Source organism: Syngnathus scovelli, chromosome 2 (genome assembly GCF_024217435.2).
Source record: "Syngnathus scovelli strain Florida chromosome 2, RoL_Ssco_1.2, whole genome shotgun sequence".
Lineage (NCBI taxonomy): Eukaryota > Metazoa > Chordata > Actinopteri > Syngnathiformes > Syngnathidae > Syngnathus > Syngnathus scovelli.
In genome coordinates, this window is record NC_090848.1 from 14,462,854 (window position 1) to 14,485,746 (window position 22,893).

At 41.9% G+C, this 22,893-nt stretch overlaps 1 protein-coding gene across 3 annotated transcripts; it reads left to right on the forward strand.

Moving 5' to 3' along the window:
* Positions 1-3,799: 3,799 nt before the first annotated feature.
* nfatc2a (nuclear factor of activated T cells 2a) lies at positions 3,800-22,377 on the forward strand. Of its 3 annotated transcripts, none has more exons than XM_049753836.2 (10): positions 3,800-4,269; positions 6,343-7,261; positions 7,336-7,504; positions 9,881-10,083; positions 10,372-10,544; positions 11,407-11,547; positions 13,040-13,095; positions 13,175-13,307; positions 13,451-14,101; positions 20,551-22,377. In XM_049753836.2, exons 1-10 carry the CDS (start codon positions 4,212-4,214, stop codon positions 20,604-20,606), a joined length of 2,559 nt encoding a protein of 852 aa, XP_049609793.1. In that variant the 5' UTR covers positions 3,800-4,211; the 3' UTR covers positions 20,607-22,377. The 3 variants fall into 3 exon arrangements, with proteins under 3 accessions (XP_049609793.1, XP_049609791.1, XP_049609792.1); XM_049753834.2 differs by lacking the exon at positions 3,800-4,269 and adding an exon at positions 5,414-5,742; XM_049753835.2 differs by lacking the exon at positions 3,800-4,269 and adding an exon at positions 5,415-5,742 and having other exon boundaries at positions 13,451-14,095.
* Positions 22,378-22,893: the final 516 nt, after the last annotated feature.

The following is a 22,893-nucleotide window of genomic DNA, read 5'->3' on the forward strand; positions in this document are numbered from 1 at the left end:
TCTCAGACCTGATTGTCCATTCCAGTCTGTGCTTGTCTTGTTTTGTGGTTGATCCAAACCAGACAGTGATGGAGGTGCAGAAGATAGACTGGATGATGGCAGTGTAGAAGGTCTTCAGCAGCTCCTGTGGCAGGTTGAACTTCCTGAGCTGTCAGAAAGTACAAACTCTGCTAAAATGGCACCATTGCAGGTGCACGCCTGTAAGTCATCTGTTATTTAAGGGTAATGTAAAATGAGTTTAAAATGCTAAAAGTGTGTATTGTTAAATTATTCTTTGTGGTTTATCTCCGGTTTTATAGGTCAATTGTTCGTGGTGGTGGTGGTGGTGGTGGTGGGGGGGGGGTTGTATAAGTGAACAAATGTCATTTTGTTGTTATTGGGTGATACAACCCTTGTGAGGAAAAGCAGTTGAGAAAATAGATGGATGGACTTAGTGTACACATTGTTTATGATGACGCATTTGGCGCAATTGTAAACGGTGCATGCTTGCAAACTTCGGGATCAAGCAACAGAATACATCCTGGAGTATCTATTCATAAGTGAATACCCAGAACCATTAGCAAAAACCTACAAATCTTTCGGACTATAAATGAACAAAAGACTTGTAAATGTGATTCACTGGGAGTGTAATCTTTAATTAGGTTGTCCCATGTTGTTTTGACAACCAAATACCTTTTTGCTTTCTTACCAAGATAACGTGTCAAAGTTATGAAATAGTCGCAGATGGAGGTGGAAACCTGGAGCTATTCTCTTAAAAGGGGGGGCAGGGGGGGTTATTGTGCTCCAAAGAAGGAAAATCCACAAGCAAGCCTGCCACTTTTCCACTGGAAGCGCAGACACTTGAATTCTTTTGGCCGACATGTGAAGATCGATCAGAATCTAGTTACATAAGCAGGCGGGTTCCATCAGGATGTATGGAGTTTCCATGTTGATGGAACATCTGACCTCACACACTTTGGAAAAAAAAAAAAAGAGGAGGAAAATGTTCTCAGAGGATCTCAAGTTGTGGCAGGAAGGAAATAAGATTCCTTCTTGTACCAGGACATGCCAGCGCAACAAGCTTGGGAGTGTTTTTTGACATGTCATGACCACTGAACAAAGACCATCAACACAACTTGAAGCTCAGTGTCCAGCTTAAGGGATTTAGGGTACGTTAACAGGACAACTAAATCCAAATGGGAAGTCTTGCCTTTCAGTTTTGAAAAGCTTCATGTGCAGAGAACAATGTCAAGCCTGTAGTTGGTGATGTCACTTCAAAAAATAAAACACTACACATAGGTTCTCCCAAGTCTCAAATCATAATTTTACTATCATCCATTAATGTGTACACCCCGCTCCAGAAGTATTAAAACTGTAAGGCCGATTCTGATGTTTTGGCGTTGGACTGAAAACATTTGGTTTTGCCATGAAAAATTCAATGTGCAAAAAGAGATCAGCATTCATCTATTATTTTCAGGTATTTACATTTGGATCTGATGCGCAATTGAACCCATCTGTTTTTCATACAAGCAAAAGCATTTGAATAGCTGACTGTTGGCTCCTCTTATATTGATTCTGCAAAGAATAAATTGCACTGAATGTCTACGCTCAGTTTCAGATTTGACTTTTACCTGAATAGATGACATATATGCTTGCTTGATTTGTAACCAACATTAAATTTTTAGAAATTGTAAAGATAAAGAAATTCAAAAAAATGTAAGCGTCCTGAAAATACAATAAATTGTGAGTGTATTAAGTTACAGACAGTGAAGAGAATCTGGGAGCTACAAGGAGAGAGCATTACATCAATTGATAGAGACATCAGCAAGTAAAAGTCATGACTATATATTTAGCAAAAGTACAGATGCTAAAGATGCTAACATGAAAATAATGCAAAAGTCTCAATAGCAAGGAGGACTGGAGTGAAATTTGCCAAAGCTATTAAACGTTAGCTTCTTTTTAGCTGAATTGCAATGTCTAGATTGAATAATCCTTTGTCCAACCATTATTGGAAAAATCATTATTTTGTTAATGTTAGAAAACAAATTTTTACAACAAATACATAGTACCCATTCATCATGCGCATGGCATGTAAGATGTGGACCAAATGACCCAAATGGAAGCAAGGTTTCCTTTTTCCGCTTGTACTTCCTGCGAAATAATTCCATAAGACATGATTTACGTATCCTATTTTCACTGATTGGATTTAAGATCCGAGGTCCACATGTTTACTCTATAGGAAAAGTCAAAGAGGGCAATGCAGTAACCCAGACAAGTCGACCTCAGTTTGAGTGAGTTTTACAGTGATGGAAAGTGGCACACGAGTTTGGAAAAACCGGGTTCTTTGAGACAGGGTTTAAGAAGACGAAGAAAAAAAAAAGCGGAAGTGCAAAGTCGGGCGTCTGGACACCAGCAGTTTTCCTCTCTTAAGCGTGTGCCGTATTCATTTAGTCATGCATGCATAGTGGGAGTTGCATAACAGTGGCCTAGTAAATGTGGTGGACAAGTTCATGTTGGTTGTTTGGTCAAGAAAGTTCATTTCTGAAGGACAAGTCGTTTTTTTTATTTAAAACATCCGTTTAGAGGAAGTTACTGTTGACGTGATTCATTTCTGTTTTTTCAGTGACAGTTTTGGACCAAATACTCAATATTGGAATATTAAGTGGCTGTATGGGACTGTCTAGCACTGACAAAGACAATCTATGACGATGTAGGCCAACAAATCTGAGTAGGCCCAACAAGGATGTAACTAGGACTTCCTAGTAGCTAGAAGTAATCAGGTTAATTTTGACCATGCCTATGTCTACTGTCTGTCAAATCACCATCTACTCGAGAAAATTAGGCTGCACCCTGTCTAATTCTGACCGACTAAATGTCACTTAAGCCAGCAATACTCAAGCAGCTCGAGTCATACCTGACCTAACTAGCAGGCTCAGAGATGAACCAAAAACTAATGATGCCGGATTATTTCCGAGTCGGACTCATAATGTCTGGCTAGGACTAGTTAGTAATAACCAGATGTGTCTTCTACTAGACCGGTATGATTAGTGTATATAGCTAATAATTAGTAGAAATATCCAAACACCAACTGTACATTAATTAGCTATGTAGATTTAATTTGACATGGATTACATGTGGGGTCGAGCTTCTGGGAAAAACTGGAATTACCATAACTCTGCCTTAACAGGTCTTGTGGGAGTGACTACAACAATACAGTAGACCTGACTAGGACTAGATGGGACCTGATTCTCGGTCTGGCTGTCACATAATATAACATACTGGAGATCAAACTAGGAAATGACTCTTCCCGAATAGGGTTGATACAGGAGGAAATATGACCAATAAGTATAATGACCAAACTAAGCAAAAACTGCATGAATAGGATTGATTTAGGACTAGAAATGGGTCTGCTTGGCACATATTTAAACAACATGCAAATTAGTCTCCAACTCTTCCTGAATCGTTTTTTGGAATAGTTAATACTGACTAGACCTGACTAGCAATGCCTGAATGAGACTAACTATAAGTGACATAAATTCAAATGAGAGTAGCATATTTGGATAAGGCTGGTGAGTTCAGCGAGTCCACGGGGCTTTAATGCTACTGCAGGACTCTGTCATGTATGTTTGCTTAAAAGTGGTGAAAATAACTCTTCAGCCAAAAACAGTACCATTCCATGATGAGTATCATGTAATCAAAGAGCAAAACCGGAGCATCCTTCTTTTGTTGCTCACTGGTCGTGCCTCTGCGGAGACTTCAGGGGTCCCACAATGAGTTTCTTGTGCGCTACTGTCTGAGAGAAAGCCACAGAAATGCTTTGGCCCGGGAACGGGCGACGTCATGGATTCCTGAGTGTGGGTCTTTGCAGGAAAAGCCCTGAGTCTCCCAACATGGAGCAGCTCCAGGTTTCCATGGCAAGGGCGCCTAAACAGGAGGAAACACTGAGGGAATCCCGTTATTTTGCAGCATTGCACCATTATAAACACTCAGAGCAGGGCAGGGAAGCCGCTCTCGCTACTCCAAAGAACCACTGGCCAGCCGAACCTCCGCCGTTGCTCCCTTCACCAAACTCGGACGAGACTTTTTACAACTTGGACTTTTGTTTTTTTGCCATGCTTTTCAACAACTGAGAAGCTAAAACTTTGCCATGCTTGTTAGACCCGAGTGACTTTAATTTGACTTTTCCCAACATTTTTCGTTCTTTTCTTGTTTTTTTTCTTTTTTGCCTCCTGATGTTTAGAGGGACTTGGAGGCTGGCCCAGTACCACACCATGAGGTCCATGGATCAAGGTACTGCTCAAGTGTTGTGATTCTATGGTAATCCAAATATTTTGATTATTTATTACATGTTGCTAATTCGATGCAAGTCTGTAATGTTTTGTCTTACAGTTGACTACTGACATCATTCGCCTAGCCCTTTACATATGTTCCCATGTTTTGGGACAGAGCCAACTATTTAGAAAAATTGTCACGTTGGAGAGGTTTAAATTTAATGTTGTTATTTTCATAGTAAATGTTGACAGTGATTATTTTATTAAAATCTTATCATATCACTTTTTTAACTGTCAAACAAAACATTGTTTTGTTTTACTTAATATTTTAGTGGATTTGTTTCCGGGTTGGATATCCAGCACATGATGATAGTTTGAAGGCAGTATTCTTGGTTCTGGTCCATTTGGCAAGGCACCAAGAGGGTCCGTTTGACTGGGATGAGGTGATTATCCCATATGCTGTTTCATTTTTAATTGAGGAAATGACAGTCCTGTACATTGTGTCGCAAGTTGTCAGTGCAGCGTGTCAGACACCAGGGTGCAGTAGCACAATGCAAAGCTTGTTTCCAACAAGAAAAAGTAGCCCCGTTTATCACCTTGTAAAATAAAACCATTTTATTTTTCCCCGATTCAAAACTTTTACCAATACCTTTTTGTTTATATGAGCATTGTTTCATTTATTGGTGCTTGCAATGCAACTAGCAACTGTTTTTAATTATTTCAACCAAGTTTTTGGCCAGAATGTTAAAACATTTTTTAGTTATAATTATTATTCTAATCATAATACATACAACAATGGCCAGAAATAATTGAAAGATTGTTGATAAATGTAATGAATATACATACTGATGTGTATTATTTACATATAGAATTGTATTATATTTACTTATATATAATCCTAACTATCTTACTTGTATTAGTTTTATTTAGTTGTAATGTTTTTATGTTTGTTTTCTTGTTCCAATGTAGTTTAAACCACCAATCCATTATTGCGTGACGTCAAATGATATTCGCTCATGTTAAAAAAAAAACTAAAACAAATGTTGTCGTTGTGGGTATAAATGACTACCCAATGGCGAATGCTGAGATTTATGACTTTATGGCAAGCCTTGGCGGAGGTTCCACACTACCAGAGAGGCGGGGGAGGGCGGGCGTTGTGCATATGATGTGACAATAGTTCCGCCGTCACACGCAAACAAGCAAGACAGGAAACATGCGCACTCTTGCTCCCTGGTGAGAGTGTTGTTTTATTTTTTATTTTTGGACTCCTAACTGAGTGCGCGCTCTACTTAATTGCGCCTCCCCCCTTCCCCCGCCCTTTTCGTCCCGAACCCGGAGTAGACGTTGGTTAGACAGATGAGCTCCTTGTACGACCAGAACCGCGTAGAGGAGGAGCTGAGCCGGGTCAACTGCTCCGACGAGGATCTGGACTTTGCGTACTTGTTTGAATATGAAGCACCTTGCAGCAGCGAGGCTGAGGGAGGACGTCAAGGTTTGTGAACAGATTTTGGCGCCAATACAAGCGTGCCCCCGCATCCACTCTTGCATTTAGGGTCCCATGGGTGTGTGTCATGTAGTCCTTAATACCCGTAGTTTTTTTTTCTTGACACTTTGTAAGAGGTTGTTAAAACTTAATTGGCACGCAAACCGGGAGAGTGGGTGCAAAAACTTTCTCAAAATACCACCTAATTATATGGCCAGATAATGGCTTGGTCACCAATTAATCAATGGATTTGTCTCTAGTCGATTAAAGCGCACTAATGGATTGGCACAACTAGACAGGCAATGGAATTCTTACTACACATATAGTCAAACAACAGACTGGCTTCCAGACTGAGGATTTGTTTCACCATTCAATCAAAGTGTTCATATAAACAAACAATGCATTTTTCACCAGCCAATCACATGGTACATTGAAAATAACAATCAATCAACTACAGGGCAAACATACTCTAGTCAGCCAATGGATTGTCGGCATGATTGCCAGTCAGGCAGATAATGAGCATCCTGTAAAAGTGCTGCAGATACTTGCATCATGATTGTAATTCTGTATTGATAATTCATACTGTGGTTTTTTTTCTTTCCTGCGCAGATCAACCAAATCTTGCGTCCCACAAAGTCCTCAGTCCTGACTCCGATCAACCCTTCCAACTGGAGGAAGTCTCCCCATATGCTATCAAGCCCTATAGTCGCTCCTATATTGAACACCAGACAGAGGTTCTGACAGGATATGACGCCCAGGAAGCACGGAACTACCCGGACAATACCCGGCCCTCAGGCCTGGCCTTGAGTCCACGCATCGAAATCACGCCATCCCGGGAGCACTACAGTCACTCTCACGACTCCCTGCAGAACCTCCACCCGAGCGTCAATAGCCCCCGACCCACCTTGACCGTGCCCGGCCATGATAACCTCTCCTACCGCGAGCCCCAGTGCCTGAGCCCTGCCAGCAGCAACTCGTCCACCAGCTGGCACTCGGAGAGCTACTCCCCCTGGGCGTCCCCCTGCGTGTCCCCTAGTAGCGGCCAAAACCCTGGAGACCTGTGCCCCCGGTTCCAGAACATCCAAACTGGATCCCCACGCACTTCTCCGGGCACATCTCCAAGCACCGGCCTAACTGAGGACGGTTACTTGGGAACTTGCTCACCTTCCCCGCGCCCTGGCTCCCGTTCCACCTCTCCTCAGGGCAAACGCACCTACGACATGTACAGGAATCCTGCTCTGGTGCCCGGCATCCGTTCCCGCAGCCCATCCCCGCTAGGCAGCCATGCGGATCACAACATGGGGGCCCACTATCCAAACAGTGCCTTGCCAGAAGCCATGAATGGTTTTAGCTTGCCCAGCAAACTCATCAAGACCTCCAACCAGGTCTACACTCTGTACCCGGAGCATCACGGCGAGGGGAACTACCTGGTCTCCTGTGACCAGGACTCAAAAAACAAACCTGCTCCAGAACCGTTCTTTGTCATCCCTCCAATTTGGTCGAAGCCGCTGGTCTCCAGCATCTGCAGGTTAATTTGGAGAGACCACGTCACACAATAAGTGTCATTCTAATTTTCTAATCTGTGCCCTTTGTGTCCTATAGTATCCCATTGGCATCGCTTCCCCCTTTGGAATGGCCCATGCTCAGCCGCACGGACCACTATGAGCTCCATATCGAGGTGCAGCCAAAGCCGCACCACAGAGCTCACTACGAGACGGAGGGAAGTAGAGGCGCCGTCAAGGCCCACACAGGAGGACACCCCGTGGTGCAGGTACCGCCGCAAATGCCAATTTATCTTTACGGCAACTCCACAACAAGCTGCGAAGATTAATTGAATCGCAATCACAGGGATCACATTCCAGACCACCCATGTAGTTAGTGAAATCCATCCATCCATCCATTTTCGCATGTTTTTATAGCATTTACGGCACGTCATTTTTGAAAACTTTTTAAACTCACTTTTAATATACACTTTTTCTGTAGGCCTAAAAGCAGAATTACAGAAGATAACGTTCAAGAATTTGAACAAAACATGGCTGTGCTCAAATACAGTATTTTCGGTGAATTCTTCTTTCAACTTTACGCCGTCTCAAATAAAATAAATGTGCCATCATCTAGTGGCCAACTGTGAAATTACACCATGAGATAAACACAAGTTAGACCTGAAATTTGTAACTTGAATCTAAAATCTGCATCGGTGTGGGGTCTAAGCTGGTTACACAAAAACGCAGACATAGTGGCCAATCAAAATTCCAAGTTGGCAACAAGATTTAGAATTGCGGATACCAAGTGAAATCCATCACTTTATCCATCGCTGGTTTCAGGTGACTTTTTCATTCCGAGCATCCAATTGCATTTCCTGCCTGTTTACGCTCTTATTCCAGGCAAAAGTTCAGTCTCACGATTTTATCACGCTGTTCTCCAAATCTTTAGCGTGGACGAGCAACACGCATACAAATATTCTTTTTTTGGATATCCGCCACGTGGCTTGCAAGCATTTCAACCACACAAGCAACCTGACTTCCTCTGCCACTGCTTTCGAGTCTCATCTCTTGATATGTGAAGAAACATTGACGGCGGCTATTACAGCTTCAACTCCACTTCTTAGCTCACATTAAAGCTTTGACTTGTGAAAGTCAAATTTTTTTGGGTGAATTTACATTGTTTTTCATTGATAAAAACGCAGTCGATTGTGCGCTTGTGTGATTGATTTGTGATTACCGTGCAAAAGTGATTTCTGCCACAAATAGCAAAAGAGTAAAAAATAATCAATAAGTTATTCATTTGATAATCAATTATTTGTTGATTAATCAATTAATTGTATCACCTCTACTTTAGACCCTATTTCTTGGTTTGTTTAAATCAGCCTGCTTGAAAGGCCAGACATATCACGAGACTGAGGCAGAGATGAAAATATTTACCTAGTTGTTTGATTTCAAATTGATGTGCTGGCATCCAGCCCAGACACTCGACTATTTGCAAAACACAATTTGGTACGTTACTTGTCTGCAATCAGTAGAGGCACTGTTGATTACTCTTAACTAGTTTGGACGGAGGAGCACTATGTTGCACGTCCGCCTCACAGTTCAGAGTTTGCGGTTTTGATTCCACCTCCAGCCCTCCCTGTGTGGAGTTTGCATGGTCTCCCCGTGCCTGCGTGTGTTTTCTCCGGGTACTCCGGTTTCTTCCCACATTCCAAAACCTTGCATGGTAAGGCCAATTGGGCATTCCAAATTGCTGGTTGTTCGTCTACGATTGGCCGGCAACCGATTCAGGGTGTCCCCACCTACTGCCCGATGATCCAAAGAAGAACATTGTCACACTCTAAGGAATCGAGCTGTCACTATTGCTGTGATGACAATGTGGTGGTGTGGATTTTGCATGTTCTACCTGTGCTTGCATGAGCTCCAGCTTCTTCCCCATTCCAAAGATTTCCATGCTAGGTTCAGTCGAGACTTGAAATCATCCAAAGGTTCGAATAAGAGTGTGAATGTTTGTGCCCTGTGATTGGCTGGTTACCAGGAAACAAGTACTAGCGACGGCCATCTTTGTTGTTTCAATCGGCTGAATTTTTGGGCCTTTGGCGGAGTGCTCCGTGAGTGGAGACTGTTTATGTTGTTCTTGCATCTTTTCCACACTGCCCAAAGGCCTCAGGTGGGTTCTGCCTGGTTGGACACGGCTGCTCTCCTCCTCGTTGTCACTCCTTCCCCATGTCACCCTTGCACCCTTCCCGCCATGTGACCAACCCCCCGCCCCCCCTTGCGCTTTACTTTTCCGACTCTGTGTTCAGTCATGACTCACTGCTCCTGCACGTCGCCGTGACAACCGACCGACCGCTCATGTTTGCGCTCGGTTTCTCCTCTGTCCACTCCCTGCGGTTACCATAGTTACTGGCCGTCGTCAAAGATGTTGCAAAGATGTAAAATGTCACTCCCAGGAGTAAAAAAGTGTCTCTTGTCATTCAAGCAAACACATTTTGGACTACAATGCGCTCTCTGTCGGCTGCTCATTAGATTTTTTGTTTTGTAAGCCACTTTCACAAGAATAAAATAATAGCAGACACACAACCGGTTTAACGTGTGGTGTACAGTCGTTTTCATGTTGTTGCTCATTGCGCAATCCAACCTTCTTTGTTTTTTTTCTGCAGTTGCGCGGCTACAAAGGCAAAGAGGCGCTCGGCCTGCAAATCTTCATTGGCACGGCGGACGAGCGCATTCTCAAGCCGCACGCCTTCTACCAAGTGCACCGCATCACCGGCAAGACGGTGACGACTAACAGCTTAGAGAAGATTATCAATGGAACCAAAGTCCTGGAGATGCCCCTGGAACCAAAGAACAACATGAGAGCAATGTGAGAATATAATAAATAAATAAAACTACTTTCATGAAGAACGTAAGAAATCAGAAAACTATTACTTTTGAGAGCCCGAAATCAAACGATTTAGACAAGCTTAAGTTAAAAAAATGACTGTAGACGATTACTCGATAATTAAAATATAAGACGATTAATTTGATAATCCATTTGTTGTCAATGAATCAATACCTTTTGACACCTCTCTAACGAATGGCGTGCATCCAATTCTGTCTGACAGCTACTTTTAACATTTAGCCAACACTGTTTATTCATTCTGTCTCACAGAATCGACTGTGCTGGTATCCTGAAGCTGCGGAATGCCGACATCGAGCTGAGGAAGGGCGAGACGGACGTCGGGCGAAAGAACACGCGTGTCCGCCTGGTGTTCCGCGTGCACATACCTCAGCCCGGAGGACAGAGCGTCTCTCTACAAGTGGCCTCGCACCCCATCGAGTGTTGTAAGCAAAATAGAAAACACTCTTTGCTTTCTTTCTCTGCTGTATATTTTTTGATCCTCCAACATTCAAATGAGTTTGTAGCAATCAAAGATGTCTTTATGCTCGCGTGGCAGCGTGAGTTACTCCGTGTTTGCTCGACTGTGTGAGTGCAGCTTGGCTACATCCAAGTTTGTTTACACAGTCTTATTAAAGAGACGGTGTAATCAAAACTCAAACAAGAGCTTCATTTTTCATTCAGCTTTGCTAGGAACACAACTTTCCTGTTAGAGAAAATTGTGACAGCAAAACTTCAGCCTTATGAAGCATCGTTTCCGGTCTGTCAAATCTCGTCTCTGCCTGTCTGCACGCAAGACATCCGTCAGGCAGGTGTCACGGTTGCAGTTGTGCACGAGGGTTCAAAGGTTACGCGGTTGTTTGTTGTCACCGCACTTTGCCGCTGTTGTTTCAGTTGCATGATGATGAAGTGCAGGAAGAGGAAGCTGCATGTTCCACTGGAATAGTATTTTGTTTTTTTTCATTTAAAGCAACTTCATTGTATGATGTGATGTCTAATGATAAGGAAAAGCGCCTTTCAATTGTTGCCATAGCTGCCTTCGATAGTGCACCGGCGGTCTTTGGTTTATGACGGAGTTCCTTTTAGATGGTGGCGATATAGCCGAATGAGTTTGTACACGAATTAGTGACTGTCATGACTTATATAGTTGTCAAAAAGTAAGTTACAGTAAAAAAATGCCCAAAGCCAGAATTATAAGACTGCCCAACGATGTCTTCTTTTGTGGCTGTGCAATCGGCATCAGGTTCAAATATTAATTTTCCCAAAAGCTGGGAAACGAGTTTCATAACACGAGTGCCTCCCTTGCAGCTCAGCGCTCGGCACATGAACTTCCCATCATGGAGAAACAGGACTTGGACAGCTGCTCCGTTCAGGGAGGCCAGCAGATGATCCTGAGCGGGCAGAACTTCAGCTCTGATTCCAAAGTAGTTTTTATGGAGAAGACGCAGGGTGAGTGGCATCATTTCACATCCTCTCGTGATTTTCCCCATCCGCTCGCTAGTTCTGCAATAACCGCAACAAGAAAGTGACTGCTGACTCACTCTCAAGCTCACATTTTCATCGTACAATGAACTGTATCTCTGCAACACTTCACTTTCTCTTGCTTTGCTGTATTGTCGTCACAATTAATTGTTCTTTTATTGATACATTAGTAATTTGAATTGTATTTACATCTCTATGAAAATAGTATGTTGGCATAATAAATGAGTCGATGGTAGGACATATAGCTAGATTACACACAAAAAATACCAAACTTTGTAGAGGGTACCACCGTAATCAACGGGGTTTCCCTGCTGCCATGTTACGCCATGCGGCAATAAACGGACAGTGAGGCTGACATGGAAAAAGAAATCCTTCAAAAAGGGATTACCGGTGTTTTGGAGAATTTTGTGCGGGCACAACTGCGGAATCCCTCTGAATGGGAGACAGCTGCGTTGGTCTGGAGCTCTGCCGGCTTGTGCAATACTGGGCCCAGCCCCTGTTTTTGAATTTCCACTTCCTCTCATAATTATGTCCAGAGGGGCGAGCAAAGCAAATGTCGGGGTCTCCCTTAGAGTGGAGTTGCAACACAGTGCAAACAAACACAAGTGCCAAGAAAGCCGTCATAGAGTAGTGGAGTTGATGGTCGGCCGTTGGCAACATATTTGGAATCCATTTTCCCCCATCTGACTCATTTAAGCCGTGTGCTTTTAATTAGCATGCTGACAAAAGGCTTTCCCAGCTACAGGAACATTCTGAATCATTCTAGGAGCTTGCGTATTGATATTGTTCCAGATAGTGTAGTCCAGCAACTGGAAAAAGTCCAGTAATTGATCACGTGTATGGATTTTCGCCCAGCTGAGCTCATTGGTGGAGAAGTTCCTTGTGGGGACGGTTATTATGCAAATTAGCTCCTCCTATGTAGCAGTGTAGAAGGTCTTGCGTGTAAACACATTTTCAGAAAAATTCAAACAAAAGATTTACTTGTTTGTTGACACACCAGAAGACTATTATCTTGTTTGTAAAACATTGAGAAATAATTTTAAAAATTGTTTCCATCACTGCACAAACCATGACCCTTAGTGTGGCTTGTTTGAATTGGGTAACAACTATGCGTGAAAAAAAAAAAAATGCAAATAACATTACGACCAGTGTAAAATTCGACCACACAGTAATTTTGGGAATTGTGAGTACTGGAGGAAATCGTGTTTATTATTTTTTACTGAAGTTTTACCCATCTTGAAGTGAATGGAACTAATATGTATAATGTCGATTTACTTCACCCTCCATCAATCAAGAAGTAGACTTCCAAGTCAAACAATTAAATACTATCAATGTGACATTCCATTTATGTGTCCACTTTGGTTCAGAATTCAATTAAAATGCTTTTTTCTCCGATTAGCTCAAATGCAATCTTCGCCGTTATGTTGACTAGTAACCAACTGCTGATTTCACCTTTCAGATGGGATGCAAATTTGGGAAATGGAAGCGACTGTGGACAAAGATAAGAGCCAGCCGGTACGTATATGACACGGCACGATTGAATCTGTGTTACAGAAAAGAGCGGAGTCTTTTAAATGTTCCTGTTGTCTTGAAGAGCATGCTGTTTGTGGAAGTGCCTCCCTACCGCGACTTGTCCATCTGCCATCCTGTCAAAGTGACCTTCTGCGTGCTCAACGGGAAGAGGAAACGTAGTCAGCCCCAGCATTTCACCTACACGCCACTGCCGTGTAAGATCATCACATGACAAGCAATTTGCCAGCGACTGTAAATTCTAATCATGCTGTGTTCACACTTGCTAAATTGATTTTTGGGCCTTAACAATTCAGGTAAAAAGATGGCCAGCTTTTGAAGCCTATTTGTTTTTGTTCAGCTCCATCCATCAAGTCTGAACCCCTAGACGAGTACGACTCAGATCACATGAGCTTCGCCGTGCCCCCCATCGTGGGCGTACATCATTCCTACTACCACCCTCCACACGGCGTCCTCCACCCCGAACACGGCCTGGTTTCCAGCATGGCCTCGTGCCAGCGCCTGGGCTCCAACCTTCAGGGCCAAGAATCCCGCTTCCCGAACCAGAGCCCGGCCATTGTCTTCTCTCGGGCAGGGAAAAACCTGAACAGCAACCCGTGCACCTATCAGCAGACTGGGCCCGTGCTCCCCGACCCCCACCGCTCCGTCCTGGTCCACGTGGGCTCCCAGGCGCCACCAGCCGAACCGATGGGCGGAGGCCAGCACCCATCCATCATCCAGTTCTCCCCCACCAACCACCTCCTGCTTCGGGCTGGAGACCAAGCGCATCCTGACAACCAGCCGGCCATTTATTGCGAAGGCTACTCCCCGCAAGGGAACGACCCGTCGCCACCCCCTCAGCAATACCCGACCGTGATCCAGCAGCAGACGTACACCCACAAAGGGCAGCAGAAAGCCAGAGTGCCTCCTGAGGGCACACCAGCCGACAGAGCCAGGAGGGTGATGGTGAAGGAGGAGAACCTGGACCAGGCCTACCTAGATGACGGTGAGTGTAAGTTCATACTTTTACTTACTCTGAATGAGTGCCGTAGCTTTTATCAGCCGAGACAGATGGCGATCTTAGCCTCCTCTCAAACAATTGAAGGATATTTACAATATCATCTTCGTCTCCTTGCTGTGATCAAACAGCTCATTCTTTTCAAGCGAGGTGTGATGACACGCCACTCGGGGTGGAAATAACATCGATGGTGACTCATATGTTTGTGCTTCAGCCTGTCCACCCCGCGATACCCCCCGACAGAATTAATGTCAGGCCTCATCCAGCAGACTTCCTTATTTTGGAGCAAAAGGCTCTCTAAACTTTGTTGGAGATTCCCCTCTTGTAGTCAGGTGACATGTTTGCATGGGTTTATCGAGCAAACTTTTTTAAGTGAGGCGAATCAAAGTGTCGACACGTTGATACTGTTATGATGTGAAAACAACTTCCATGACAACCATTGTCAAGGAGTGGAGCGGCCTGGCCGGGGGAGAGCCGGGGAAAGCCTCTTTGTTTGTTGTCGTTGGCCGGGGCTTCTCCTTGGCCCTGTATCCCCCTCACGCCCCCACCAGATCCTGCAGGGGAACCCACCAGAGGATTGACTTTTTCCCAACCGCACGATTCTGCCAATCTGGCTCCAGGAATTCCTTTTTGCAGCTGCTCCGCTCCAGAAATCCAACACGATGTGTGCGAGATAGAACCTGAGGGTGGAGGGGCATTTTTTTAGGGGAAAAGGAAAGGGTTGTTTGTGTTGTGTGGTTTCAATGGAAAAAAAATTCCAGCAGGACTGGAATTTGTGTTTTTTGGACGGAGCTCACCAGGTTCCTCTCCACAGTAAACAGAAACAGGCTTGTGACTTGTTAAATGAACACTTGGGAGAACAGTGATACTGTTGGGCTCTTGTCTTCTCGAGTTGGTGACAGCCAAGCGTGCCTGAGTGTTTGTTCAGCTTTTCCTTTTACATATTTCCTGGTGTTACTGTCATAGCACTATGGTTGTGCTAGTGAAGAACCCTAACAAGCAGCAGCCTCCAGAAAGAGCAGGAATCAAAATGTGATATGTAAGATTTTAAATTTGATCATTTTTAATGCGTTGCTACTTTAATATTTGTTATTCGATCATTTAGTTCACTTAGTTTGACAGATTTGAAATGAACCTTTTTGTATCAGGTTTATAATGAGCGAAATTAACTGCAACAAGCAAAAGTGGTTTTCATGCACGTGAGAAATGAGGCGCTTTCACTGATCGAAATCAGTGAAGGGTTTGTGAGCAATGTCGTGTAGCACCTGCGTCGCTTTGTATTTCATGAGAATCACAAATATAAAGCCAAGTTAGCATTTTTTTTATAACCTAAATAATTATCTGTACAGTCTAGGTGGCTACAGCAGAACAGCAACTAGCCAAGTAAAATATGAACACATTATCCTTGTTGCAAGGCAGGAAAAAAAATATGCTATCAATTGCTCAAGGCAGAGCCATCGAGAAAACAGGCTTTAGCCTCTCTGATGATAATTTTAGCCTTGTTCTCTATCAACATATAGTGTCAATGTGTGGGTGTCACTTGAAAGATGATGTGACGCAAAATCAACTGTAGGCATAATTTTAGAATTCAAAATAGTTGACGGGGTGGAAACTCTGACATAGTTAACAATGTTTGAAGGAGTGGTTAATTTTGTACTTTTTTTGTGTTGCTCAGATTAATGGCACAGATATGCTCTGAATAGTGCGCTGTTGTCTTTTAGCAGACAGCTATTCTGCATACAACCTTTGCATACCAAAATGTTTGATCTAGAGTGTGTCCCTAAAGGCATCACTACTATGGCTTATCATATTGTCTGTACGGCTATTTATGGACCGCGAATAATCCTCACCCACATATTAACTATACTGCTAAAAAGCTAACAAAAGCCTCTTGGATTTAACTGGCAGCGCAAACATTGCAATTTTTTTCATTCTTTCTCTTCAGTCAAGCGGTAGCCAATCACTTTTCTGCCTTGGTACTGGTACTTGGTGCTCAATCAGGAAAATAATACTTGATGATATTTTACTTCATAAATACATATACTCTTTTAATGGCGTGATTGAATAGAATGTAAAAAATTCAGCAGTTAGTGCATCTGGTTAATTCATTGCATCGCTTTCTGGTGTGTGAGAGTTGGCCACAGGGGGGCAGTATAATAGTTATGCAGGCGAAGAAGAGTTTTACTACTACTGTGAGTGACTCAGCAAGCTGCAGTAATATTTTTGCTCATCCCTGGGAGCATTTTTATATTGTCTGTCTAAAAATGTGTTTATTAATTTTTCCAATATCTAATCTATAATATATTTTCTAATTAATTAATACTCGCCACTTAATTTACCCGATAACGGGAGGACCAGCACTTTTTTTCCCCACTTAAAGCACTAAGTCCTACCCCGAGTTCAACATATAACCCGACACATATATACAACTGCACTCACACTTTGCGGAATAGCAGGAACACAACTTGAGTTGAATACACCATGGAAACATTCGGGGGCATTCCCCACATTTACAAGCTTGCCGACAACATGTTGTCATTTTTTGTAGTCGTGGGAGGCCACATCCTGATATACTGTAAGTTTATTTTGCGTGACGATAACTGTCATTTGTCTGATGTATCTCAGTGTTAAATGAAAGTCAGGTTTTTCCTCTTCTGTGCAATACACAAACCTGGTATGTCCCCCCCACCCCCCCCCCCCCCCCGCTCCCCTGTAGAACGCTTCTGTTTGCAGCCCCCACACGTTTCCATGTTGCGTTCTCATGTTCAAACTTGACAAAGTGTCGTCTACCTTCAAAAGTGAGTTACTTCAGAAGAAGTAGGCAGGAAAGGTGGCACGGCCTCTGCCATTGTGGTGAGTGGCTGTGGAAAAAAATGGTCAGAGGCAGTGGAGCAGGTGAAACGGTTGGTGAAGATTGGGCCTGTGGAAGGAGATAAAGCACACAGTGACAGCTTGGACACACATTCGTCTTAGCACACACAATGGCCTTGTTACACGTGTATGGCCTGTTTTAGAGGATTGGTACGTACCATATTTTCCGGACTATAAGGCGCACCTAAAAACCTAAAATTTTCTCAAAAGCCAACAGTGCCTTATAGTCCGGTGCGCCTTATATATGGACCAAATTCCTAAAATTAAACTGGCCCGAAGCATTGTGTCATGAAATCAATCACAAGTGGCCCACTGAAGACTATGAATCAAAAAGACTATGGATCATTATTTTGTGATTATAAAGTAATTTGTTGTGTCTGAAGTTGAAATAAAAAAGATAAAATGGAGAATGACTTGATTTGGATTAAAAATCTGACATGATGCATTAATGGTGCGCCTTATAGTCCGGTGCGCCTTACGTATATAAGGACAAAGTTTTAAAACGGCGCATTCGTTGAAGGTGCCCCTTATAGTCCGCTGCGCCTTATAGTCCGGAAAACACGGTACCTCTGCCAATAACTTGGAACAAGAGGTCATGGTTTGTGCTGCCTTAAGATGTACATATGCGCTCTAATTTTTCTGTTTGTGGCCCTCAGTGGAAAACAAATGGACATCATTGTTTTTATCCGTGTTTTCAGTTAATTGAACTTGTTCTAAGGTGTCGTGCACGCATGACTATGCACAAACACATCAATGTCAGCTCCCAGCAGGTCACCTGTGTCTCCCTCCCCCCCGGCGCCGCTCTCAGGAGCCAGACACTCTCCTATTGACGTGAGCAGCGGCCAGAGTGCCAAGCCTTCATTAGATTCAGTTAAAGCACTCTGTGTTACGGCTTCTTTAAACGGGTTTCACGCTCCAGGGTGGCAGATTGAAGATTTGCGGCTACGAGCAGGAAGATGAAAGTGGCCCAAAGGCATTAGCTGGCCACGCAAATTCCAGCACTGACTTAAAATAAACATGGCGGCTGATGTGGTGACGACAGCAGAGAATCCAGTTTAGCTACTCACATGCTCACCCTAAAAAAAATATGGTTAGAATGTGCTTAGGTGGCCCTTTAGAGGGCAAGAAACCAACTTTTGATTAATCTGCAAGTTTAACATTAAATACAGTACTTTCATTTATTCACTTGGAATTGTTGGCGATACAAACTTTTTTTTGCATTTTAAACAAATATATGTCCAGGACTGTAGTTCCCGTGATGACAGGGAGTAGTCGGAAGTTTGGAAGTAGTTTGCACGAGTAACTGTAGGCTGGATCGCTCTGGCTGCGTGCTTCGACAGCAGTTCACTCTTCCGTCTTGGCACTTGAAAGTGACACTGAATCTTCAATACTAGATTGGCTTGATTGAGCCATTCATTTTCCATAGTATGTTCCCCTCGCGGTTTTGCTTATTGACCTTTTAAAACAAATGCTATTTATATAGTGAGCTGTTATGTAGGTGTTTGTTTGTATTTTGAGTTACACCCTTTGACTCACCATTATGTTGCTGACAGCTTTAAATAGAGCACAGCAGTCAATGAAGTTACTTTGTTGCGAATAACAGTTAGGTTGTAGTGGCACTTCCTTCTCAGTCAGACATCTCCACTTGTTTATTAGAAATGTTGACTCACTCTGTTTGTATTGAGAAATTTTGGTGGCCAGATATCCTCTTTAACCTAGATATGTCTTGCCTTTTCTCTAATCTTGCTCTTCTTTTTTTCTGCCATAGGAAACTAATTTCACTTAATTTCCCAGACTATCATTATTAATCAATTCCAAATATATCTTAGTTGATGATAGAAGGCACACTTAACCTGTGTCACTTTGCTGCTCATACATGAGTCATATCTTGTGCAAGTATAGTGTTGTTATTATGTCCGTTTTGTGACATTATGGTTTGGTTTTGTACTGCAAAATGTTTCCAGTGTAAATTCAGCGATTTCAGATCAAATGAGTGGAGCTGTGCGTTCCCATGGTTACAAAAGGCGCAGACACAACAAGCTACGTAATGGCCTGAATAGCAAGCAAGGAGCTTTTTTGGCCCACTTTGAATCACTCGCATTAGTCATCGGACCTAATGAGTCGCTAGTGACATAGTGGAAGCATTGGCGGGTTATAATGTCGCTAAGCGCCAATGTACACACACACACACACACATGCTTGACCGGTGATTACATTAGCTGTTTATTTTGACAGCCAATTTGGTTGGTGGTCTCCTGAATTTCCGACTCAACATGACACGCTGTAGTTTGCTGTAGCATTAAGCTAACAATGATCCATTTTTGTTTGAAAACTCCCCAAATTTTGTTTTGACTTTTGAGGCGTGACAAATTTATTTAAAAATGTATGTATTTCTTACACAAGGCAACTCTGAGTGTTTCATAAAAACATAAGCACGGCACCTAAAAGCAAATACAATGGTCGACATGCTTCTGTGCATTTTTCGTATTATGCATTTGTTGTGTTTTTTGGGCAGACACTAATGTGTATAAATCGGTGTATATCAATGATGTCAAACTCGCATGAGCAAATAACTTTAAATTTGTGTTGGATTTATATTTCCAATCTGAAGATATACTTTACTGTACACTGCTTTGACACATATCTCAATTGTGTCTCTTGAGAATAAAAAATGGGTCAATTCTGAATTGTGTAACTTCAACCACGCAGGGTGATTCCAACTTTAGACCACACATTGTGTGTTTGATGTTGGACATTTGACTCCCGTGCAAAGTTATTCTTCACTGCTGAGTGCCCTGCAATATCGTGACGATCTCTGTTTGCTGCTCGTCATTGTGTTCAAGCCAGCTGACAGCAAGTTGAACTTCCTCATTTCTTTGGGCCTACATAAAAGAACACAAACACTTTTGTGGACAGTACAAGTGCGTATATGTGCTGTCAAAACTCCTCTGCCTGCCCCTGCCGTCCTTTATGCTTCTATTTTTAGAACCTTGGTGCAAACAAAGTTTCCATTTCAACGCCCTGGCTTGTGGGTTTATGTCATCAGCAGGAAGTGATTATATAGCACGATTCAATAGAAGCACGCCCTCTGACTTTCAAATCATGTGGCCAATTCGAACGATTTGTGACGTATATAAGAAATCTTTGTGTGGATTTTTATTGAAATCTTTATTTATAGCAGCATTTGACATCGAGAAATTTTTTCACGCATTTTATCACATAGGAGGAGGACGTTTATTATAAGGCCATAGATGAAATGATTTTTAAAGAATGTTTGGCTTTGGACTGGTTGTAGTGTTGCATATTTCATATATCAACTTCAAAACTATAAATGAATTGTTAAAAAAAGAGCGCACTATTTGCTTGTTTGCCTCAAGATCAAATGCCTCCTGTGACTGGAACCGAATTGAAACTAAATCAACAGCACACTCTTCTGTTTGCTGCTGAGTAGTGCAGTCCATTTTTGGTAGCTAGTTTCCAGGAGTCTTGGTTAATCAACATAATTGACTTAATTCTTCCATTCTTATGTTTTTTTTTAAATATTTTAAAATGTTTCCTTTTTTGCTCTGCAGTGAACGAGATCATTTGCAAGGACTTGACTGGTGTTCAAACACAAGCGCAATCCTAGAGGACAGCTCTGATGCTCTTCGTTGTCAACATCTGGCTTTTGTTCACCAACACCACCACCACATAAATGCCCCTATGCAGGTAGCACAAAACAGCAGTTAACTGTGTGTAATTTTTGGTAAGTAAATAACCTACAATTGTTTACTAGTGAATGAATAAATGAAGAATATCCAAACTTAACCGGTCGATCATCTCAAAAGTGCACTTTGTAATTAAGAATATACTGATGTCTTTGCCAAATGAGTGCACTGTTTCTGATAACCGGATGTGTGAGAGAGATATATATATATATATATATATATATATATATATATATATATATATATATATATATATATATATATATATATATATATATATATATACATATATATATATATATATATATATATATATATAGGGCTGCACAATATAACAACATCACGATATTTGCCCCTGCAATACGCATATTGCAAAGACATGTAATAAGTTTCTTATTAAATTGTTTGCATTTGTCTGTATTGAACCAGTGTGATGCAAACATTGCCATCCAATTGTTGAACATTAACTATGCTAATTTGTATTAATTAGCTAATCATACATTAAAATTACTTACTTTGCCCGATGAAATTTTTTTATTCTGTTGTTAGATAATAAAAATGTTACTTCTTATGGTACATGTTTAATATCGCAGTAATATCAATATTGCATATTGCATGTTTTCCCAATATTGTGCCGCCCTAATATATATGCGTGTGCGCAAAGTAGGTATACAGGTATAAAAGTAAAAATAAAACTGGAAAATGGGAAACATATAGTATGTCACAAATTTCACCCGTGTGCTACTACTGTATACCTACTTCTGCTACCCACTTAATATGTACAGTATTCCATTTTATGTGTCATGTGTGTATAGATATTCACGTGAAGTTTCTTCACAGGGCCTGCGATGCTGCATTTATGAATGTAGTTTGTGTTCTAATTCGAAATTCAAAATTCGGTGACAATCAGCACTTTGACACAATTTAAGTGACCTTTTGGAATTACAAGTGCATTTGTTTGATTTGTAGTTTTCTGAACCTTTTCCTGTGTGTATATACAGTATAGCAGATTTTTATATATATATATAATAGTATACGTAATCCAAGCCAAAGTCTTGCCTATGCACAAAATTCTTGCAGCCCATTGCAAACAAAGTACTTTACTTGCTTTATTAACGTACCCACTCGTAAGGATATAGCGCTACCCTTAAATAATTTGCGTGATTGGAAAAGACATTTGTAGTCCGAGAACGATTTAATCGGATCGTTATATCCCTCACGTGTTGATAAATTGAAGGCTTTTGTATGAAAAGCAGAAATGCACAGCAAGATAAAATCTGAGGAAGATGTTTTTTTTTATTACACAGAATATTCTATTTTGTAATATTGCATTTATATGAATGATCTTTGCCATTGAGCCAGTCCAGCACAATTGCAGTTCCCTTATCTTGAATGTAATCTCTTCTTTTTTATGTGTAAATAGAAACCTCCAAGTGCGATTTTATGCTGAGGTATGTGTAGCTTGTTATATTGTCCCGCGTCTTTTGTGTGTTTATCTCATGCAGCATATCATTTTTTTTTTTGTACAAGGAAAAACTGAAGGGAATGCGGCCTCATTTATATCTGAAATCGTGTGTTTTTGTTCACTTGTTAAATTTCAGTGAGGATTTCATGATGTCTTATTTACTGATGAGTTTAAGTCTTGCTATTTTTGTATTCTTCAAAGTAGCAATAAACTGTATCCTTACACGATCCCTAATGTTTCATCTATATTCCTTCTGGAATTGGGAAATGTAATGATAAATGGAATTAATCTACAATAATCTAATGGAACACTGCAGACTATAGAGTCTCCAGACTGTTACAGGAGATGAGGTGATGAATATAAAATGTGTTATCCATAAAATATATCAGTGTAGCGCCGAACGTCAGCTGTCTGAGCACGTGCATGTTACTCACCTCCGTGAATCGAGGAAAACAGAGCATGTGCACGCTGCTCGCCTGCATGTAATTTAGGATGCCAGAAGGAAAATGGAATGAGCTAAAGATATCACCGTAGCACAGAAAAAATACAAAGTACCAAAAAGAAACAAATATCTGACAGGGCATTGAAAAGTGGGGGGAAATGTGCGTTTGATACGTGGATACTATTGTGCTCAATCATAAAGTGAAGACGGATTAAAAATGCGCATTTTTCTTCTGCATATGTCACATGGTTGAAACGTAGTGAAAGTATTCACTGCTAAAACGTAATGTCATGGATGATAT

Excerpts from the sequence above, each read along its gene's own strand:
- nfatc2a (XM_049753834.2), top strand. The coding sequence starts at position 5,607 with ATGAGCTCCTTGTACGACCAGAACCGCGTAGAGGAGGAGCTGAGCCGG. Across the intron at positions 7,262-7,335 it reads CTGGTCTCCAGCATCTGCAG|TATCCCATTGGCATCGCTTC; the intron begins GTTAATTTGGAG and ends TGTGTCCTATAG. Across the intron at positions 13,308-13,450 it reads CACCTACACGCCACTGCCGT|CTCCATCCATCAAGTCTGAA; the intron begins GTAAGATCATCA and ends GTTTTTGTTCAG.